Source organism: Cheilinus undulatus, linkage group 14 (genome assembly GCF_018320785.1).
Source record: "Cheilinus undulatus linkage group 14, ASM1832078v1, whole genome shotgun sequence".
Lineage (NCBI taxonomy): Eukaryota > Metazoa > Chordata > Actinopteri > Labriformes > Labridae > Cheilinus > Cheilinus undulatus.
Window position 1 is genome coordinate 27,333,412 of NC_054878.1, and position 19,900 is coordinate 27,353,311.

The 19,900-nt window shown below is 39.0% G+C and overlaps 1 protein-coding gene across 3 annotated transcripts; it reads right to left on the minus strand.

The window, feature by feature from the left end:
• Positions 1–449: 449 nt before the first annotated feature.
• Positions 450–19,743, minus strand: si:dkey-119f1.1 (uncharacterized protein LOC557127 homolog). 3 transcript variants are annotated; one of them, XM_041805572.1, is made up of 27 exons: positions 19,670–19,743; positions 19,158–19,334; positions 18,858–18,993; positions 16,788–16,893; positions 16,038–16,174; positions 14,280–14,341; positions 14,078–14,158; positions 13,869–13,970; positions 13,483–13,602; positions 13,174–13,272; positions 12,927–13,073; positions 12,159–12,247; positions 11,874–12,038; positions 11,198–11,376; positions 10,913–11,114; positions 10,450–10,564; positions 10,019–10,179; positions 9,669–9,804; positions 9,157–9,237; positions 8,618–8,788; positions 7,199–7,336; positions 3,950–4,095; positions 3,390–3,515; positions 2,539–2,644; positions 2,128–2,280; positions 1,043–1,140; positions 450–819 (listed from the first exon to the last, which is right to left on the minus strand). In XM_041805572.1, the coding sequence occupies exons 2-27, from the start codon at positions 19,296–19,298 to the stop codon at positions 723–725; spliced, it is 3,294 nt and encodes a 1,097-aa protein (XP_041661506.1). In that variant the 5' UTR covers positions 19,299–19,334; positions 19,670–19,743; the 3' UTR covers positions 450–722. The 3 variants fall into 3 exon arrangements, with proteins under 3 accessions (XP_041661506.1, XP_041661507.1, XP_041661505.1); XM_041805573.1 differs by having other exon boundaries at positions 19,158–19,314; positions 19,670–19,741; XM_041805571.1 differs by having other exon boundaries at positions 19,158–19,736.
• Positions 19,744–19,900: the final 157 nt, after the last annotated feature.

Genomic DNA, 19,900 nt, shown 5'->3' on the forward strand with positions numbered 1-19,900 from the left:
ACATCATTTGTAATATTATGTGTGGTATTGTCTTTATTTAGCTTGGACCAATGACAATTCTTTTTTTTTTTTTAAGATGTATTTTTGGGCGTTTTCATGCCTTTAATGGATAGAAGAAGGTCAGTGGATAAACCTGGACACATGGAAGAAAGTCCGGAGAGACATGCAGTAAAGGGCCACAGGCCAGATTTGAACCTGGGCCCGCGTACATGGGTATCGCTTCAAACCACTCCACCATCTGCACAACCTAAAATTTAATTCTTAATAATCTTCTTAAACCTCTTCAACATTGGAGAAGTCAGAGCTGCAGCAGGAAACATTTTCAGGCCTGTATGAAGGGTTTTTATGTTTAAAAACTGTTTAGACTGGATGTGAAAAATTCTCGAAACCAATCCTAAAAAGCTTCCATGCATACAATAACCACTTAATCACAGATTTTTTTCCTTTTTTGTTTAATCAGTAAAAAAATATTGCATTAAAACTGCCATTAACCGCTTAAATTTTCAAAACATTTAACATCAAGTAGATATAAAATAACATCTCTAAATATTACAGTGCGAATTAAACATGATTGAACAAAACATTCACACAGTTTGTACAATTATTCCTGTTTTAAACAGACAGAACAATCCTCATATGGCTGTAGTTCCAAATTATTTACAACTGTTTCCAAATAAACCTTCCTTCTTCCTCCTCTGAGGTAAAGTTACCCTGAGGTGACACTACTGCTCCTCTTCTTGACCATTTTGTGCGTTGTTGTTGCCCCGATCAGGATCTTTGAGTCGGAGGATGCGGATGATTTTACTCACCGGAAGAGACCTTGAAAAAGAAAAGCAATGAAAGTGAAAACATGAGAGTGACTTCGAAAGATTTCCCAGAGAAATCAAGCAGCACGCTGAGACCTTTTCCCCCTGACAAATTACTTCATCAAAGCTCATTTACAGGCATAATATACAGAAACAAAATCAATAAACCCCTTCTGGGTGGTCTATTGCACTGTTAAACAAAATAACAAACAATGAGAGATGGTATCAATAATTACCCCATGCTCTGTGGTGTGAGGAATATGAACTGTCTGTAGCGCTGACCAGCAGCCACCTTCAGCAGCATGTCCATCGATATCCTCCTGTTTACCATGTCCTAATGGAAACAAGATAAATCATCTAAGAAGTGACAGTTTTTGCAATTTCAAGAACTTTGAAGAACTTCCCCTCCACCTCTTAATGCCTGCTTTACGAGTAACTAAAGGTTCAGACCACATTTTACATGAAAATGTATTCAAATGAGAATTTAGTAGTTCTGTTGATCAGTCCAAATCTTGACATTTTCATTCTCAACCGTTGACTTGTAGCAGTCGAAAGCCAAAAATCACAGCTCCACCAGACTCCAGAGATGTTGCTGTTACACTCTAACATTGTGGCAATACGCCATGTCTTTATTAGAACAAGGTTGAAGGTCTTCTGCATTTTCACCTTCCCATTCCCCGAACTGTCTTTGGTTGATAATTTCACTGAGCAGAACACAGGCAAAGGCAGGGTAAACTGATCAGGGACGTCGCTGTGAAGCTCTAGGACTGAGGGTCATGTAGTGTTGTTGACTGAGATTGTAATCAAACCATGCTTTTATTAGAACAAGGTCAATAACACAAAAAATTGTATCTTCGACATGATGATATAACTCGCTGGGTCTTCTTTGAATGGTTATGAAATGGCTAATAATCAGAATTTTAACGCAGCACATGCTGAATGATGTTGTGGATGATAAGGGACAGTCCATGACACTCTAAAGCCATCTATGAAATTCCAGGGTGGATGCACCTCAGCTGAAACTCTTGGGTTAAGTTACTCTTTAAGCGTCACAATGATGTATAATCACAGTAATGACAACAAATACTCATAGTTACAATGATAAATAATAGTTATAGCTCTGTACTACAGCTCTAGTGATATAACCAAAATGGCACACCATGCCCTGACCCCAAATTCCATCCTGAACTTTGTTTAGTTGAGAGGGGAGGATGGAGCCTTAACTGGGCCTAATTATCTTGTAATGTGTACCCATCTTAAAGCAACATAGCATTTATATCCAAATAATACCACAGCATTGATAGAAACAAACTCTAGTTACCATGTAAACATCAAACTCATCAAGGCAGCGGAAAGGTGCTTCTGTGATGGCCCACAGAGAGAGGACGAAGCAAACGGTAGAGAAGGAGCGCTCGCCTCCAGACAGTGTGCGCATGTCGCTTAAGTCAGTGTTGCTTCCCTGACCAGGCTGCACCTGCAGAGGAAGGGGATTCAAATTCTTTTTTTGAGCATGTCTTTGACTTTGCTATCTAAGAGCATTTTGCTACAATAAGACTGGATTTTTTTCCTTGAACACACAGGAAAAAGTGGGGTGGTCTCATATCTGGGCCAATACAGCCACTTATTATGCAGTTTCTGTCATGCAAAAAAAAATCTACCTGTACTTATTTGGACCCCATTTTTTTCTCACTCATAAAAACTTTAATGTAGACTTTTTTAATGTCCCTCTTACCGAGATGGCCAGGGTTTCATTTTTGTGGTCAAATGCCATACTTCCAGTGAAGCCTCTCTGGAGCAGCATGCTGTCAAAGTAGTATTTACAGCGGGCAGAGAGGAACCTAAAACAGCGACGTGAAGATGAGCATTCAAATGGATATAGTAGACAGGACTAAGAAACATAAATCAACAGAGCAGTGCAGGAAGAGCCAGGTGTTACATTTTCTTTACCAGTAGCTTTAAGATTAGTTTCCATCAGAAGTGGAAAGTAACTAATTACATTTACTCAAGTTAATGTAATTGAGTAACTTGTTTGTGTGCTTTTGTGTAGTTTTTAAAATGACTAATTTTACTTTTACGTAAGTACATTAAGTGCACTACATTTTAAAAAGCAAAGAGTACTGAGTACAAAATTTAACACTAAAAGCAAAAACAAGGAGGTTCAGCCTTCTGCCAACAAGAAAATGGCCTGAAGTTTGACTTTCACAGCACATAATATTTCATCCTAAACAGCTATTGCATTTGACTTTAGGTATTATCCCATTATAAAAAAACAACCCGGTTTTAGATTTATATTCTCCTGTAGTTAATTCATATTAAGATAATATTTTACTGTATAGCCCCCTCAGGTATCAAATGTAGCTACTCAGTACTTTAAGTAAATTTCAAATAATGTACTTTTTACTTTTACTTGAGTAGATTTATAGATTACTACTTTTACTTCTGCTTAAGTATATTTTATCCAAAGTAACTTAACTTGTACTTGAGTACAACAGTCTAGTACTTTTTCCACCTCTGGTTGTTACTGATAAAACAATTCCTTTAGAAACATCAATTTAAAAGTAAAAATATAATTAAAAAACAAACCTCCTGAGGTCAGAGTAAACCTGGAGTCTGTGGCTCATCACATTGTCCAGGCTTTTGATGAAGCTGTTGAGATATTTCATTTGCTGAGCCATTTTGTTGTAGTTCTCCAGAGCCTCTTTATACTGCCTGGATGTGGGAAAGATGGACAAATGAAATAAGGTAAGAAAGGGAGGAATGTACATGTAATTGCTATAAAATCCAGATCATGGATTGCATTGTTTAAAGCTGCAGTCTTTGTATACGTTAAGACTATGACCTAATGAGGGAAATAAAATGGTAGAGTGTCTGCAACCCCTGTAAGTCTGGTCTGTGTTGCCATGTATCTAGCATGTTGTGAGCATTCAAGCAGCTGCTTGCAGTACACCATGTATTAATGCATTTTTCAAAATCTTCAAGTCTTGTGCAGTGTGTGATGGCAGTGGCACTTCACACTTGTACGCAGCAGATTTGCATAGTTGTTGTATGTAAGTTTATTTAGTTGCATGACAAAAATTATATTGTAAGTGCCTCTATTATCCTGACAATGCATCCTTATTTTTACACTTAAAGGGTCTTAGTACCTTACAACCTCCTCTCGGTCCCCCTGCTGTTCCTGCTGAGTAGATATTTTAACTTTGAGTCGACTGATCTCACTGTCCAGACTCTTGGGTGTCCGTCGGACTTCCATGCGCTCTGGACAGATTTCAGTGGCCTTGGCAATAGATGTCTGAACAGCAAAGAAAAAAACCTTTCCTGAGACTACATAGAAAACTTCAGATACAATCTTCGACATTAATTTTGTATAGTTCTTTTCTGAAAGAACAAAAGGTAAACTTCTGATTTACACAACTCCAATGAAAAAAATGCATTTTTTCATCAATTAGCCATGAACTAGAGCCCCGACCAATATGGGAGGATATAAAAATAAAAAATATATGAGGTTTATTGAGGTAAAACTTATGAAGAAGGACAGGGCTTTGAGAGAAGGAAGATGCGGCTGACACGCAGAAAACTCGTGCCCTGTGTGAAAGCCGCACTGGCAGGAGCCGGAGCTGACACGCGCGGCACACACAAGCAGCAAAACACGCTCCCAGTCTGAAACAGGCTTTAGTCTGAGTCCGACTGCAGCAGGGACTGCTGCACGAGGACTGGGCTGCCTGTGAGTGCTTAGGGACGGGGAGGGGCCCACTGCAGCACCCGCTGCTCGCTGAGGCCCCGTTCACACTGAAACGAATTCAGGTGTATACGCAAAAGTTTTTTGTCGTATCGGCATTTCATCCACACGGAAACGGCGTTTCAGGTGACTGTAAACAATACTTTTTGAAAACGGGTCCCAGAGTGCATAAATCCGTAAACACAACTCAACTCAAACTTTATTTATAAAGCACGTTTAAAACAACCGGGGTTGACCAAAGTGCGGTACAGATCAAAGCAGTGCAGATACAATACCAAGATACATAAACATAGTGCAAATATATATATATTAAAAGTTAAAAATTAGTTAAGATTTTGCCAGATGTCCACTCAACCTTGATCAAAAGCCAGGGAGAAGAGGTGAGTCTTGAGAGATAATTTAAAAACCTCAATTGATTCCGCAGAGCGGATATGCCAGGGCAAGTTGTTCCAGAGTCGAGGGGCAGCCGTCACAAAGGCTCGGTCACCTTTGGTTTTGTACCTTGTTTTGGTGGTGACCAACAACAACTGACTAGACGATCTCAGTGTTCTGACAGGGACATGGTAGTGGAGGAGCTCAGTCAGGTACTGGGGGGCTAGGCCATTAAGAGCTTTAAAAACAAACAATAAAATTTTAAAATCTATTCTAAAAGCAACCGGGAGCCAGTGCAATGAAGCTAAAACAGGGGATATGTGGTCACACTTGTGTTTGCCAGTGAGGAGACGGGCAGCTGCGTTTTGTACCAGCTGCAGGCGGTGCAAGAGTGACTGGTCTAGGCCAATATATAGTGAGTTACAGTAATCCAGTCGTGTGTTAATAAAAGCATGGATTACAGTCTCAAAATCTCTGTATGGCAGGTATCCCTTTACTTTTGATAAAATCCTCAAATGGTAAAAACAGTTTTTAACGACTGAGCTAACTTGGCGATCAAATTTCAGCCTGTCATCAAATATTACACCAAGATTCTTTACTGATGACCGGATGTTTGGAGTAAGGGGGCCCAGAAAACCAGCTGGAAAATCTGCTGGACCACATCCAAACATCATGATTTCTGTCTTGTTTTCATTTAAGTGCAAGAAGTTTGCGGCCATCCAGGACTTTACATCATTTAGGCAGTTGAGCAATGTTCTAACAGAATCATTGGATTTTGAAGTTAAAGGCAGATAAATCTGAACATCATCGGCATAACAGTGAAAAGAAATATCATATTTTTTGAAAATTGACCCCAATGGCAGCATATAGAGCAAGAAGAGAATCGGCCCGAGGATGGAGCCTTGGGGGGCCCCACAGGTAAGAGGAGCTAAGGATGAGGTGAATTCACCTAGATGCACAGAGAAACTCCGATCAGAAAGGTAGGAGTGGAACCATGAGAGAGCAGAGCCTGTAATGCCCACCCACTGTTCCAGTCGTGCCAAGAGGATCCCATGATCAACAGTGTCAAAAGCAGCTGTTAAGTCAAGAAGCACCAGCATGGCAGGGTTTCCTGAGTCAGCAGTTACCAGCAGATCATTAAAAACACGTAATAATGCTGTTTCAGTGCTATGATGTGGTTTAAAGCCAGATTGGAATTTCTCGTAGATATCATTTGCCACTAAGAAAGACTGAAGCTGAATAAAAACCACTTTCTCTAAAATTCTTGACAAAAATGGTAGCTTAGAGATTGGCCTGAAGTTAGACAGCACGGAGGGGTCCAGATTTTTCTTTTTGATCAGAGGCTGCACAACAGCATGTTTGAGAGCAGCTGGAACACATCCAGTGCTGAGGAAACGGCGTTTCAGGTGACTGTAAACGATACTTTTTGAAACCGGGTCCCAGAGTGCATAAATCCGTAAACGAATACCGTTTCATCTCCGTGTGGACTGTTATCCGCATCTTTTTTTAAACGATTACGTCACACACAGCGTAGCGCCCTTGAGGCACCTGCGCAGGGTAGGCCAAAACAATAATAGCGGACTACACGGTTGTGTTCGTGCTGCAGACGCTACAAAGTTTTTTATGGCTTGTACAGAAAAATCTAATGCTCCTTTACCACCACCGCGAAACGGATACAACATATTTTCTTAAATCCAACGTGGAGAACAACCAGAAGGGCAACTAAATAGAAGTTTGTGTTAGTTTTCGGTGATGTTCTTCTTCTACTCTGGTGCATTTCCATGGCAGCGTTACAGCGCCACATATAGGCTTGGCATATGTACTACAGCGTTTTCTGTCGTTTCAGTGGTTCCGTGTTTACGCAGATATTTCCTGAAACGATCCCGTCTTTACAGAAAACTTATCCAAAACGAAACGGCAGTATAGCGTTTTCGTTTCCGTGTGAACGGGGCCTGAGAAGAGCAACAACGATACGTGCTTTCACGTCAGAGTCTCTAAAACTCTCCAATAACACCAGATAAAATTGCTAGTTTTTTCGCTAGTCGCTTTTTTGAAAAAGAGTTGCTAAAGGGGTCTGAAAACTTGTTAAATATAATGACAAAGTCGCTTTTGTCTGAGGGGGAGGGCCAGACACTCGGGCTGAGTTCAGCAGGGACACACACAGAGTGACAGAATCCCAGTGCAGCAAAAAAGTTAATATATCGGCTACATATTGGCCGATGTTGATTAATCTGTCATACACCATAATCGGCCTGCTGATCAGTTGGTATCTGTTGTGATATACCTGAAGTTCCTGCTCCTTGCTCTCCAGGGAGGCCTCGAGGGCCTGTACGCTGCGTAGATGGGCACTGCGTTTCTCATCATAATGTTTTTTGTGATGCTTGCTTTTCATCACCCCCTGATCGGTCTTATTCAGCTCTTCCTGTTAAGGCACAAAAGCACAAACACAGAAGGAATAACACAATGAAATCACAAACTAGTCATTGCATGGTAAGCAGCCTTTGGGTAGGAATTTCTATGACACATTCAGGAATATAATTCTTTCCTCAAGTGCCTGCATTACTAACTGGAATCTCATCATTTTTGATACTAATTAAATTGTTCTATTTTATCCTTCCTGACTGCCAGAGGTGGTGCTTCAAACACTGGATGACACATAGTGCATGCCCAGGGCGAGTAGCTTTACCAACAAGGACACATGCTGACCCGGAAAGTCTATTTATTCCGGTGTCATCAGGGGATCAGTTCCTTTACATCTTCTCGCTCTCAGATGTTAAGCCTTTGTAGTAGCAAACTCTTTGAAACTAGTCGGTGGTGGCCCTGTGACTGTTGTGGTCAGAGTTGTGTCTCTTCAGCCACCCTACAAGCATATTTCTGTCATCCAGGATTCATAGAACAATGGTTACATTTGTAACCTTCCAATTTATGGCAACACCACTAAGGTACTAATAAAAAATTTAAACCTGATCTGATGCGCTGCAGTTTAAAGAACTGGCATATGGTGTGCTTAAGTAATGCTTAAATAAAGTGCCTTGCCAGATGAAAATAAAGGGCTGCAAACTTTTGTATAGTGCACATGCACACCCTTCTTTTGCTCAGCTTTTCTTAAAATTAGCTCAATTATATGGAGTCTGGCATTAATGCTGCAGTGTATATGCAGGAATCTTGAGGTTACTTTTAATACCTTTTTAAGACTTTTTCAGGACCTTCTCAATATTTTTTAATACCTCACCGCCACTTCAAGCTGTAACCAATTACATCAGTGATACTTTTAACTTAACAGTTTTAGTTTGTAATAAAGACTATAGACCACTATGATACAACAAATTAAAATAGGCTGGGATAGTAAATCTTTGTGCTTCTGAATTTCCACCTGCCCGCCCGCCCGCTCGCTCTGGCGCTCTCAGAGACAATTTACGAACCCAAAATTGATTTATCACCTTTTAATACTTTTCAAGACCCCGCAGATACCCTGTGCTGACACTCCAGCCAGTCTCTCTTTGAAGGGGCCATGTTGAACTACATCTGTATTGTAATATCCTTACAGTTAACAAGTACTTCACACAATCCCTACTTCAAAAGTACAGAACTATCATTTTATTACATGTAAGGGCATTCAGAGTGATATTTATAGTTTTTCTTCTGTGTTATTTCATTTCACTGTGCTTTGCAGGTGTCTAAAGGGTTTTGTTAGAGTCTTTACCTTTAATGAGTCGGCCTCCTCAGCAACTATGTTGATCTGGTCTTTATGTTGCTTGTACTCCTGCTCTGCCGCCTCATAGGAGACCTTGAACTCTGCCATCTGAGCCCGAGCCTCTTCATACTCAACACGCTTTGATGAGATCTTAGAAATGATCTCCTGAAGTTCTTCCTCCTGTAGAAGAGCAGGCCACATGACACACAAAGCTTGCAAAAAGGATAATAACATTCATCTAAGTTCTTTGAAGATCATACATATATCAAATTTCCCCTCAAAAATCTAAATGTCATTCTATGAAAGAAGAGGATTAGGGCCACTGGAAAAAAAAATTGAGATGCAATTTTTATTTCTTGTGAGAAAAAAGTCAGAACTCTGACATTTTTCAGGAGTCATAATCCTGACTTTAATCTCAGAATTCTGATTTTTTTTCACAAGTAAACAAATAAAATTTGCGTCAAAAATTTTTTTCCATCTCCGCCCCCATGACCACTACTATCTATAACTTCTGCCAGCTGTGTCCCGTGTACGTGTTCTGTACAAACCAGAGGCTTGAGGTCCTCAGACTGAGGCTCTTCCACATTTCGTAGGTCTGTTAGCTCAAGCTGCAGCTTTGTGGCTTTTTCCTAGAAAAAATGTACACATTAAAAAAACCTGGTAAAGTATCAGAGCAGAACAACATAAATCTGACTCAGAAAGATATCTAGCCCTCCCACAATATTAAATACTTTGATTTAGTTGTTAATATATGCATGCGTTTGAAAATAAGTTTTGTGGAAATAAAAACAGACAAAAGCTATTACAAAAAGTAATCATTATATGCAAAGGCTGTGAAAAATTTCCTTCAAAGGTTATTCTTTGATTTTATTTCTATGTTTAGGACACAACTATCATGCATGTGAGAAAAGTAAACCTTGGTTTCAAATATTAAAAAAGCCTATTCAACTGAGCTATTATTTTTTGGTTTTATAAGCACAGGATAAAGAGAAATATGAATTAAAATAGACATTTCAAGACTCCCTGTGATGAACATAACTTTGTAAAGATATATTTTTACAGTTGTAGTCTTCTGCTCCATGAGGGCACTTTTCAATAGCCTGTTATTCTGTTTGATGTCTTCATCTAACTTTCTCATGTGCTGCTGGAAGCGGTTTGCCTGACCGTTCTGGTTCTCCATCTCCCTCTGCAAGTGCCTGGGAAAAAAAAAAAAAAAAAGAGATAGACACTGAAGTAAAGGTAACAGAGACGGCATATAGACAGAGAACAACCAGATACATGTGCACAGCATGTATCTTAATATATGTCAGAAAACAAGTCAGAAAAATCACTAATCACAGCCAAAAGACCCAGAAGTCGACTTTCATGACTGGTTTGCTTCACCACACAACCATGCACACACAGACACACCTGATCTCCTCCTCCACATCTCCAGACAGGTAGTTTGCTCTTGTCTGCTCAGCAGTGTAGCTGCGGTTATTATAGATTTGGTCTCCATCCTTAGAGAAGGCTTGGGTGCAGTTCTGGGGAGGGTTTCTACCCTGCATCACTCTGCGGGCATCAGTGCGATTCTGCAAAACCCCACATGGATACACAAATACGCACAAAATAAAAGATCAAAGTCATTTCAATGCACCAAACTCCTTTTTTTTTTTTTTTTTTTTTAAAGGATCGTTAAAGTACTGGATACTAATTAAAGGAACATTTTTGTATAAGCTGTATTCCAAGTATATCTTTCTTTTTCTGGCATGTTGTGTAGTATCATGCAAAAAGATTTATTATGAAAGTTAGCTCACATCAGATTCAAATTCATGGCAATATGTCCCATCGATAATTTTTACCTTAATGAGAAGAATGCTCTCTATACCCCTCTGATCAATCAGGCAATTTGCCACCACTGGGTCCTCGATTTCTAAAGCTTGTAGCACGGAGGGGTAATCAGGATGATTTACGGCCCTGATACAAAGACAAGAAGAAACGAGAATACTACAGATTAAAAACAAACCATTAGTAACCTTTAGATTTTCTTCATAGACTTCAATCTACTGTTTTGTTAAGGCTGCAACCTGATTACTGTTCCATTCTATCATTTCTGCTCATGCCTGCTCAGCTGTCCTCAACAGGATTGTTTTCTATGTTTGATCATTTGAGCTGCTATTAGAATAAACTGTTACTAAAACAGTTCAGCTGGTCTGTGCTATGCCTCTTTGGAGACTTCAAGCTTGAACCTTAGTGCTGCTTTTAAATCAGAAAATACTTAGACAAACCTTAATGCATATTTTTGTGAAATGTGCATGTCCTCACCTCTTTCTTGTATCATGGACTTGGGGTAGAAAAGCGCTGGTGATAATGGCAGGTCTACGGCCACCTGGAAACACTCTGGCCATAAGGCCCTGTAGCACCTTCTCATCCTCATGGTTGTCACAAGTAAAGGCTGTCAGCTGGCCTTTAAGACACACTTCTACCGCCAGGGCTAGCTCAGGGTCCTTCAGGCTGATGAGGAAACCTAAAGATAAGGCAGGATAATATCAGCATCAAATCAACATATTTCTACTTTTCATGGATGCACATTTGGGCATCAAGTCTTACCCAGAGGCCCTCTGGGTCTTTGCTTGAACTTTCCCCTTTTGTGAACGTCCTGGATGGCATTAAGGAGTGCAGGCATGTGCTCTCCAAAACGGCGCAGGCGATTCGATCGACTGCTCTCCAACGTTTGCAGGTTCCTTCTGTTGGCATCAATGGACCTCTGGAGCACACTGTGCTCTTTCCTGAAGAACAAAGGAGATTGGGGTTTATATTATAGTGTTCTCTGGTTCTATTATAACATTGCATTTCTCCTTAAAGCCCTAACTCAAAACTCTTTTTTGTCAAAACAGTGAGTTCATGTTTGAAAAAGGCCCTTACAGGTGTGAAAAACTACAAGGCTACTGTACTCAAGTAAAAGTACAGTTACTTTGATTAAAATTTACCTAAGTAGAAATAATTCCTATGTATAAATCTACTCTAGTAAAAGTTAAAAGTTATTCCTTTAAAGTTGTTGTTTTAACTGAGTTTTTGTTTCTACTCCGTACTTGATGCTTTTAAAAAGTAGTGTAGCGCAATACTTCTTCCAAAATATAATTAAGTAAAAGTTAAATTGCCGAGTTTTAACTCTACTCAAAAGATAACTCAATTTAGTAATCTGAGTGAATACAATTAGTTACTTTCCACCCTCGGGCCCTTATTTCCATTTATTTATTTATTTTTAATCTACTGATTCTTCCACCTTATCTTTCCTTGTTCTTCATTTGCACGGTCGCAGGCGTTTTTATACTGGTCAATCTGCTGCTCCAGAGTGGAGATGTGGTGTCTCAGGTTCTCCAGCTCAGCCTGTATCTGCTCCATATGCTGAGCCCTAGCCTGGCTCTCTGCTCCTGTTGTCTGACTGATGCTAAAGGAATAAAACAAGAAAAATACAGGATGAAACAAACTGAGGAAGTACTAAAGCATAGGAGAGTCTGAAGAAAAATGTATGAAACTTAGAGGGTGTTTAATCAATTTGATGTATTACCTTATCTTGAGATCATTAAGTCTTGAGGACAGTTGGGCCTTGTCCTTTTCCAGATCTCTAAGGTTAGCCTTGCACCTGTGGACAGTGACCTAATGCATGATAGGACACATAAATTAGTGTCTTCTTATAGGACAAATATCACAAAGATGGCAGAAGGTGATGTTATCAAGTAGGCTTAGAGACTTCCTAAAGACAATAGTTTTAAATATTCTACATGGAGAAAGAATAAAAGAGGACTGTGGCATGCATCTGCATGAAGTTAGACTGTACTGCTCTGAATATAAAGACAGAAAGATCCCTGGGTACTGTTGCAGTTAAATAATACTCCACAAGATTAGAGTTTTACAGAAATTTTCAGTGGTTGATTGTAGAGAGCACCAGACTTGAATTCATGAGTTGAAAGTATTGATACACTGCTCACTGATAGAATCATATCAGATGCTTCAAAAATGAGAGGCATATTGATAAACATGATTTATGAATCTGGGATGAAAGACAGAAGCTAATTTCCGTGTGAAGTCCAGTCTAATCATAAGCGCTTTCTCAACATGTTGAAATAAAAGGTGTATTCAGCAGACAAATGCTGACAAGAGTAAGCCTTATATTCCACTGAAGAAAATCTTTGAGATATTTTTTAAAAAGCTGATAGCTCTCCATTGATTTTCCCTCAGTCATAATTTACAGGTTAAAATTCATCTAAAATAAGAGTGATAAAACCCGTTAATGCCATTAATTACAGTCTGACTGATGTTAAGTGAGAATTCTGACCTCACTGGACTTCAGTTTGGCGTTTTGTCGCTGGACCTCGGCCTTCAGCTGAGCACTTTTAGGCTGAAGCTCCTGGACTTGCTGAGTGATTCCCTCCAACTGTTCCTGGATCTGCTTGTGCTTATCCTCAGCCTCTGTTACCTTTTTCTGCATTTAAGAATAAAAAATATCAGGGAAGTACAGGGCTTTACAGTAAGGAGAAAGAAGAAGGCCAAACAAGGGCACATACAAAGATGATGTGGCTCACCTTCCATTCATCCACCTTCTGATCATATTTCTCTGTATCACGTCTGTCTGACTGCAACTTCTCCTTCATCGGCATGAGCTCCTTCTCAAACTCAGCAACCTGCAATTTTTATGAGATGTAGTTGATATTTAGATTGACTATCCTTCATCAGTTACAGCTGCACAACTCCAGTTAAACTGGCACATGAGAGCACATGTAAAGGAGTAGGGGTGTGCCCATCCATCGATGTCTATTGATTGGTGGATTAATAATCGAATCAGATCAATAGGAAGCCAAAACATCTACATCGATGCTTAGAGCTAAGCTTACCAAAGCCCATGCCATTTGTTTCTGCAACTCCTCCAGCTTAGTTTGCATTTCATCCAGTGAAGCCAGGCTTTTGTAACGTTCCTCTTTCTCTTGATACTTCCTCTTCAGGTCTTTCAAGCTCTGAAACAGTCACGTATTCAACTAATTATTCTGAATACATTAAAAATGTTTCTCTAAGGTCTGCTGTTGCACAATTACACTAAAACAGCTACTGCTGAAAAACAAGCACAAGGACACTAAAAGCAAAAAAGAGCAAAAACAATAATTTTACAGACAAAAATGGGCAACAGTTGGCTGAGACTCAGTTTAAGGTGGGCTCTGCTATAAACAAGTTTTCTAATCTGTTTCTCTTTTTATCACCAAATGCTAAACAAGCACACTCTTACTTCACTGTGTTGCTGAACTTTATCCTCTGTGACATGTTTAGTGGCTTTGATGTACACATAGTCCTCTCGCATCTGCTCCAGTTGGGTAGCTTTCATAAAAAACTGTAAGGTGAAAGGAAAAACGATACGTAACTGACAAGTGCAGCCTATTTTAAAACACTCAAAACAACATAATCTATATTCTTCATAAGCAATGTTTGATTAATAACCCTGTATTTGTCTCCCTCTCCTTTGGAGTGCAGGAAGTATTTGCTCATCTCTTGAGTGAGAACAGACACAGGGTTGTTGACCTTAGAAGAGAAAAAAATGATAACAATTACTCTCACCTGTTGGCACAGTGATTCAGATTATTCATAAAAAATCATTTTTTAGAAAATTGAAACAAATTGTCCTAAGATTCATTGTTCATACTTGTATATTAAAATTGTCCAGGATGGACAAAAGCTCTTCCTTTTTGTTCGTAACAAGTTGACCTGAAAGAGGCACAGAGACATACGTTTATGAATCCATAATGATCAAAGACTTGCTAAAGCATCAAAAATTCTGTCTTGTCCTTTAATTTTTTTTAAAACTTTCTTTGGAGAAGATAGGACAGTAGATAGCGGAAGAAATCAGGGAGAGATTGGAAATGACAAGTGGGATAGGAACTATACGTGAGTGTGACCTAATCACTGGGGACACCTCTTGATGATGATGATGCTTATGAATGGGGTTCAGTTATTATCACAGTTTTATTATTGCATAGCCAGTATTTTTTATACCAATATTTAAACTAGTAATGCACCAGTGCATTGGTTTCACATCGGCATCGGCCGATGTTGGGCTCGTGAACTGTCATTGGCACATCAGAAAATAAGTGAAATGTGCCGATGACAATCGCAGATGTGTGTAATCTTTTCAGCACCTGCTCCTTCAGACAAAAGTTTTTTTTTATCGGACACAGGAAGTCACGTGCTGGATAATCTCTGGCATTACATAGCACGCAATAAACTAAAAGCACACCAGTATTGTGCATAACATTAAACCAGAATAAACTTTCAATATACCTTCAACTGTCGGCTTGGGGAAAGAAGACTGGGCTGCGCTGGGAATAATAGGCAGTCATAAACTCTTCATCTGCTCCAAGACAGTTTTCTTCTTCATGTGCTCAAATAAACACTGAAAAGTGCTCCCAAACTTTACAACAAGTCCTGTTTGTTAAAAATATTAATCTAGTGTAGAAAGCCATGCTGGAATTGACAGAATTGAAGTTAATTAGTAAACTTTATGAGCTGAAAGACGGAAAATATGGTGCGATCAGGTAAATTAGATGACCGTATACCATGTGTTGTGATATGTTCAATTGTCCCACAAAAAATAAGGAAATTTTGTTTTTGACAAGAAACTTCAATAAATGCAGCTGTGAATATGAGGACATTGTATTTGAGAGATACAAAATAGATGTTACATAGTGAATAATGACATTTTAATTCAAACACAACTTAGTTTTTACCACTTCTATGTTAAGTATTTTTCCTCATTTTGTCTTTACCCCAAACTATAAAAAATAAAATTGTTTGTGGTATCAGTAAGATTTAGAATGGTAAGAAGTATCAATTTCAAAAAAAAATTAACAATCCCCATCCCTGTATATGACGAGTAGTGGAAAAACATCGGTATTGACCAAACTGTCATTTTAAACATCTGTATCATCATTGGCCCCGATTTTTCCAATCGGTGCATCGCTAGTTTAAATATACGTGTTTCGGTCTTTAAACTGCCTGTAATCAGTGATGATTTCTTACAGCCCATGGTGATGAATTCAGGTTGCTTGTCCTGACTAACAGTAATTGAACCACATAAATCAAGTTCAATATGTTTAAGAATATTAAAGTAGCACTTTTTTACTAAAAGCTGTTCACTAGTTTGATAGGTAGTGTAACTGAAATTAATGACCCAGCTGTTAAACTTATCTTTACATTTTATTTATGCCTCTATTTATTCTAGTGCTTTCATCTGATTTGACCTTTAAAGATCAAACTTTTTTCATATATGTTATAAAGCGGTTTACAGCACAAAGTTATGAATTTTAGCAAATATGTGCAGCACAATTCAGCATTTGTTTCTTTAATTAAAGGAAGAAAACACAACAAACAATAGAAGATGATCCATATTTTTCCAGTGTGTCACCTGATTTGGCTCTCAGTTTATATGTTCTCAGTCCCTCTCTTGTTATCCTCAAGTCCACATTGATGGCTGAACCGTACACCTCAGGTTTGTAAGCATCCCTTCCTTTGTTGCACAGGGTGATCGACACGTCTGCTGAGCTGAGGAAAAAGGGAAACACACATCGACTTATGTACCTGAACATGTGATGCACTGTATAACAAATTCACTTTTTGATTGAGTTTTGCTTTTTAAAAGGAAAAGGACAGAAAGATAGAAAGTGCAATATCAAATTTGAAATTTTAATAGTAATAACTAGTTATATAGCATCTTGAAATACTCCAATTTACAAAGTGTTCTGACACAAAAGCAGGAGTAATACACAGAGCAAAATACGAGAACACAAAAGAGCTCAAACAACAACATATTTGATGTTTCAATGTGTTATTTGATATCTAAAATGTTTCATAGTCATGTATCTTGTGTTTGCATGGCTGCTCACTGTGGGAAATTCTGTTCACTGTACTGCTGCCTGTCTTAGTCAAGTCACTCTTGTAAAGAGGATTTGTAACATGCCCTTTTGGTTACATGAAATTACACACACAAAAAAAATAAAGTAAAACTAAAGAAAAGAAAGTGTGATGTAGAGTTGAACTACTGGGTGATGCACCGAGGAATTTCTGTCCAAACTGAAGTTTTGCTAAAGCAAACCATGTCCCTGCACAGAATGAGTATGAATCACAAGTATATCACTCGGTATGCTGATAGGCTCACCTTTCTCCCTGCTTCACAAAACCCTTGAGGGATAATCCTCTGTTTGTGGCCTGTGCATTCCCACCAAGAGCAACTATGAGAGCTGTCAGAACAGCACTCTTTCCACCTGTCAAACACAAGAAATAAAATTTGGACAATATTACAACCAAAGTTAAAAATATATGTACACAGACAAAGTAGTAATAACAGTCCAGATAGAAAGTTTACCAACAGAAAAAATATCCCAGAATAACATCACTAAATTGTACAGGTCAGCGGTGGAGACTGAAGACCCCCATCATTTGGATGTTAAAATGTGTAATGTTAAACCCACTTACAATGCCTTTCCCAACATAAGCATAAGCTCAATGGCCTAAAACACACAACATTTTGTTTAATAGTTTACTTTAAGAAATAATGATAGCAGAACACACTATTTTATACCCTTCGATCCCGACTCTCAATGTGGAAACCGTTACAATTAACAAAAAAATTGAAATTATCAGCAAAATCCACAGGGACAAGACAATTAACTAGAGACGCACCAGTTGTGAAAATCAGGGCAAATAAAATATCTGTGTTTAATTTAATGCCTATACCTAGTGATGGGAATCGAGAAGCAGTTCCACTTGGTTCAATCCATCGACATCATTTCCATTTAATCTTAACGATTCCCTTATCAATTCCTTACTTCCCCTTAAGGAAGCTGTTTTCCACTGTATTTACAGCATTCGAGACTGCTTCGCTCTTTAACTCGGCTTATGTATGCTTACCCCTCCAGACAAGGATTTAAAAGCACTTATTGGGTTTATTTCTCCAATAGTACTGAATTTCGGCACAGAATTGCTGGAGTCGCACAGAAGTTCCCACAAGTTTCCCTCTCACAATGCATTCATTTTTAAAGCCAGGATGATTTTTAGAGCCCTGTTATGTCACAAAAGCAAATGTGATGAATGATGAAGGAAACAATATCAGGTCACAGCAGAATGGGCGACAGAAGTCTGGATCATTGCACAGAAGCTCACTCTCTCTCCCCCTCATTTGCATAAACACACACATGGAGTTGTGAGTGAACAGTGGAGGGGACAGTTGACAAAATAGGATTAGTATTTCTCTCACAGGTGGCAGCAAGCCCCTGTGCAGCCCATCCAGGGGTAGTTACCAACATATCTGCCTTCTGTGATCAGTTTACTAATCCATAAATTCCCTATTCTCTGCATGCTTCACACGTGTTGTAACCGTAAGAGAGGCTCAACTAGACAGTAGATACTAAGCAGTGAAACCAAGATATCAAAAAAAAAAAAAACTGTCAACTGTCAATAACTTACACTTGGTTAGTGCATGGTACATGGGTACATGGGTGGTGCCTTAGACCGCTAGGCCATCTGCACGTCCCTACCCATGTTCTCTTATTAGTTATTTTGGTGCAACATCCCTAGTATTACTACATTTTTACTCACATAAGACCATGAAATCAGAAGAGTCCTGTAAAAAAAAAATCTCTGAATTGATTGAGCAGCTAAACCAGATTACAGCATAAAAAAAACGGGCACAACAGATAAACACTGCTAACTATTATCTTTTTATGCCACACAATTAAAAAAGTAAAATTAACAAAACTTTTACAAGCAATGAGAAATGACAGAAACAATACAGGAAACACAGCCACACAGGACCAGGGGATTCAAATTGTAACATGTTGACGTAGGTAAGAACCTACACTACTTTTAGCAGGTGGTGGAGTAGATGACAAGCTTCTAAAAGTTTAAAACTGTCCGTCACCTTTGAATTCACTTTCTAAAAAATGTGAAAGTCACTTCAATTAGTGCATAATAGCTTTAGGTCAGTACTGTTCATCTATGTTAATAATGGTCATATGACGTGCAATTCTAGAAAAATAGCTTAATATCATCAGTGTCAGTATAAACAGTGTAGTCGTTGGATTGAACAGAGTGGTTTGGGTATAAGAGAGAACTCATAGCATTTTAGTTTAAACGTTTTTAGCGCATTACTTGCAATGACAACAACCAAATCTTTCCAGAAAAATCTGTTTCTCTTCATCAAGAGATGTGGCTATGTGTCAAAACTTACTTCCGTTGTTGCCAACAACAAAGTTGACATTGGGTCCAAATGTAAATGGTCCGAGGTGAGAGTGGCACATGAAGTTCTTCAGAGTGATGCTCTCCACAATCCCTGCATCACTCGCCACCTCTCCAGCTCTCAGCATCTAAACACGAGTTATTGATGACACATCTCATTAAATATGCAAGATCTACCGAAAGGGTAACGTAGGTGATCAGTCACAGCAACCAAGTAAGAGGTGATTACAGTCACTTATGTTTGAACCGAAAGAACATATTCATTGCTGTAAACATTTAATTGCGTACAAACCTCTTTGGTCAGTAGCCCATCTTCCTCGTCACTCTGATTTCCATTAGCATGTTCCATTTCTTCTTCGTCCTCCTCATTTTCCTCAGGTCTCACCCGTTTGTAGGGTTTGCCATTGACAGAGGTGCTTTTCCGTTTCGACATTTTCGTACTTCAACTTCTTTCAACGGTAAATAAAAACTACAAGTAAAGACGTAGCCCAGTTTAAAGCTTTGGGATATTTTGATTTAAACAATAACACTAGACTATCGCCACCAATGTTTTTATTACACACTCATTGGCGTTAGAATGGTATTTCGCAAAGGTTGTCATGATCAAAGTAAACAAAAACAGTGGCAAACGTGACGTTAGCAAGTTACATCAGGCTAGCCAAAACTAGCGTGTCCGGCTAACTAATGCTACATGCTAATCCGAAAGTTAACAACCATCTAGCCGTACAGCAGCTGGATATAAGGTGTCAAGTTTTGCGTGTGTACCTATCAATGCAAGAACCTGTAGCTGTTGTGACTGCTTACCTACAATAGTTTAGGGCCAACACACTCAACACGAGTAGAGTGGAAGACTACCGGACCACTTATCGAATTCGCGCCCTGTCTGGCCTGAAATCTCGCGTGAGCACATGAGACTGTTCAACTGACTAAACCTCTCAGCCCCCAAAAAATCTATCTCACCCTGAAACTCACAGATTAAACTAAGGGAAGATGCTTTTAACATTTTTACATGTCACAACCCAAGCCATTCCATTC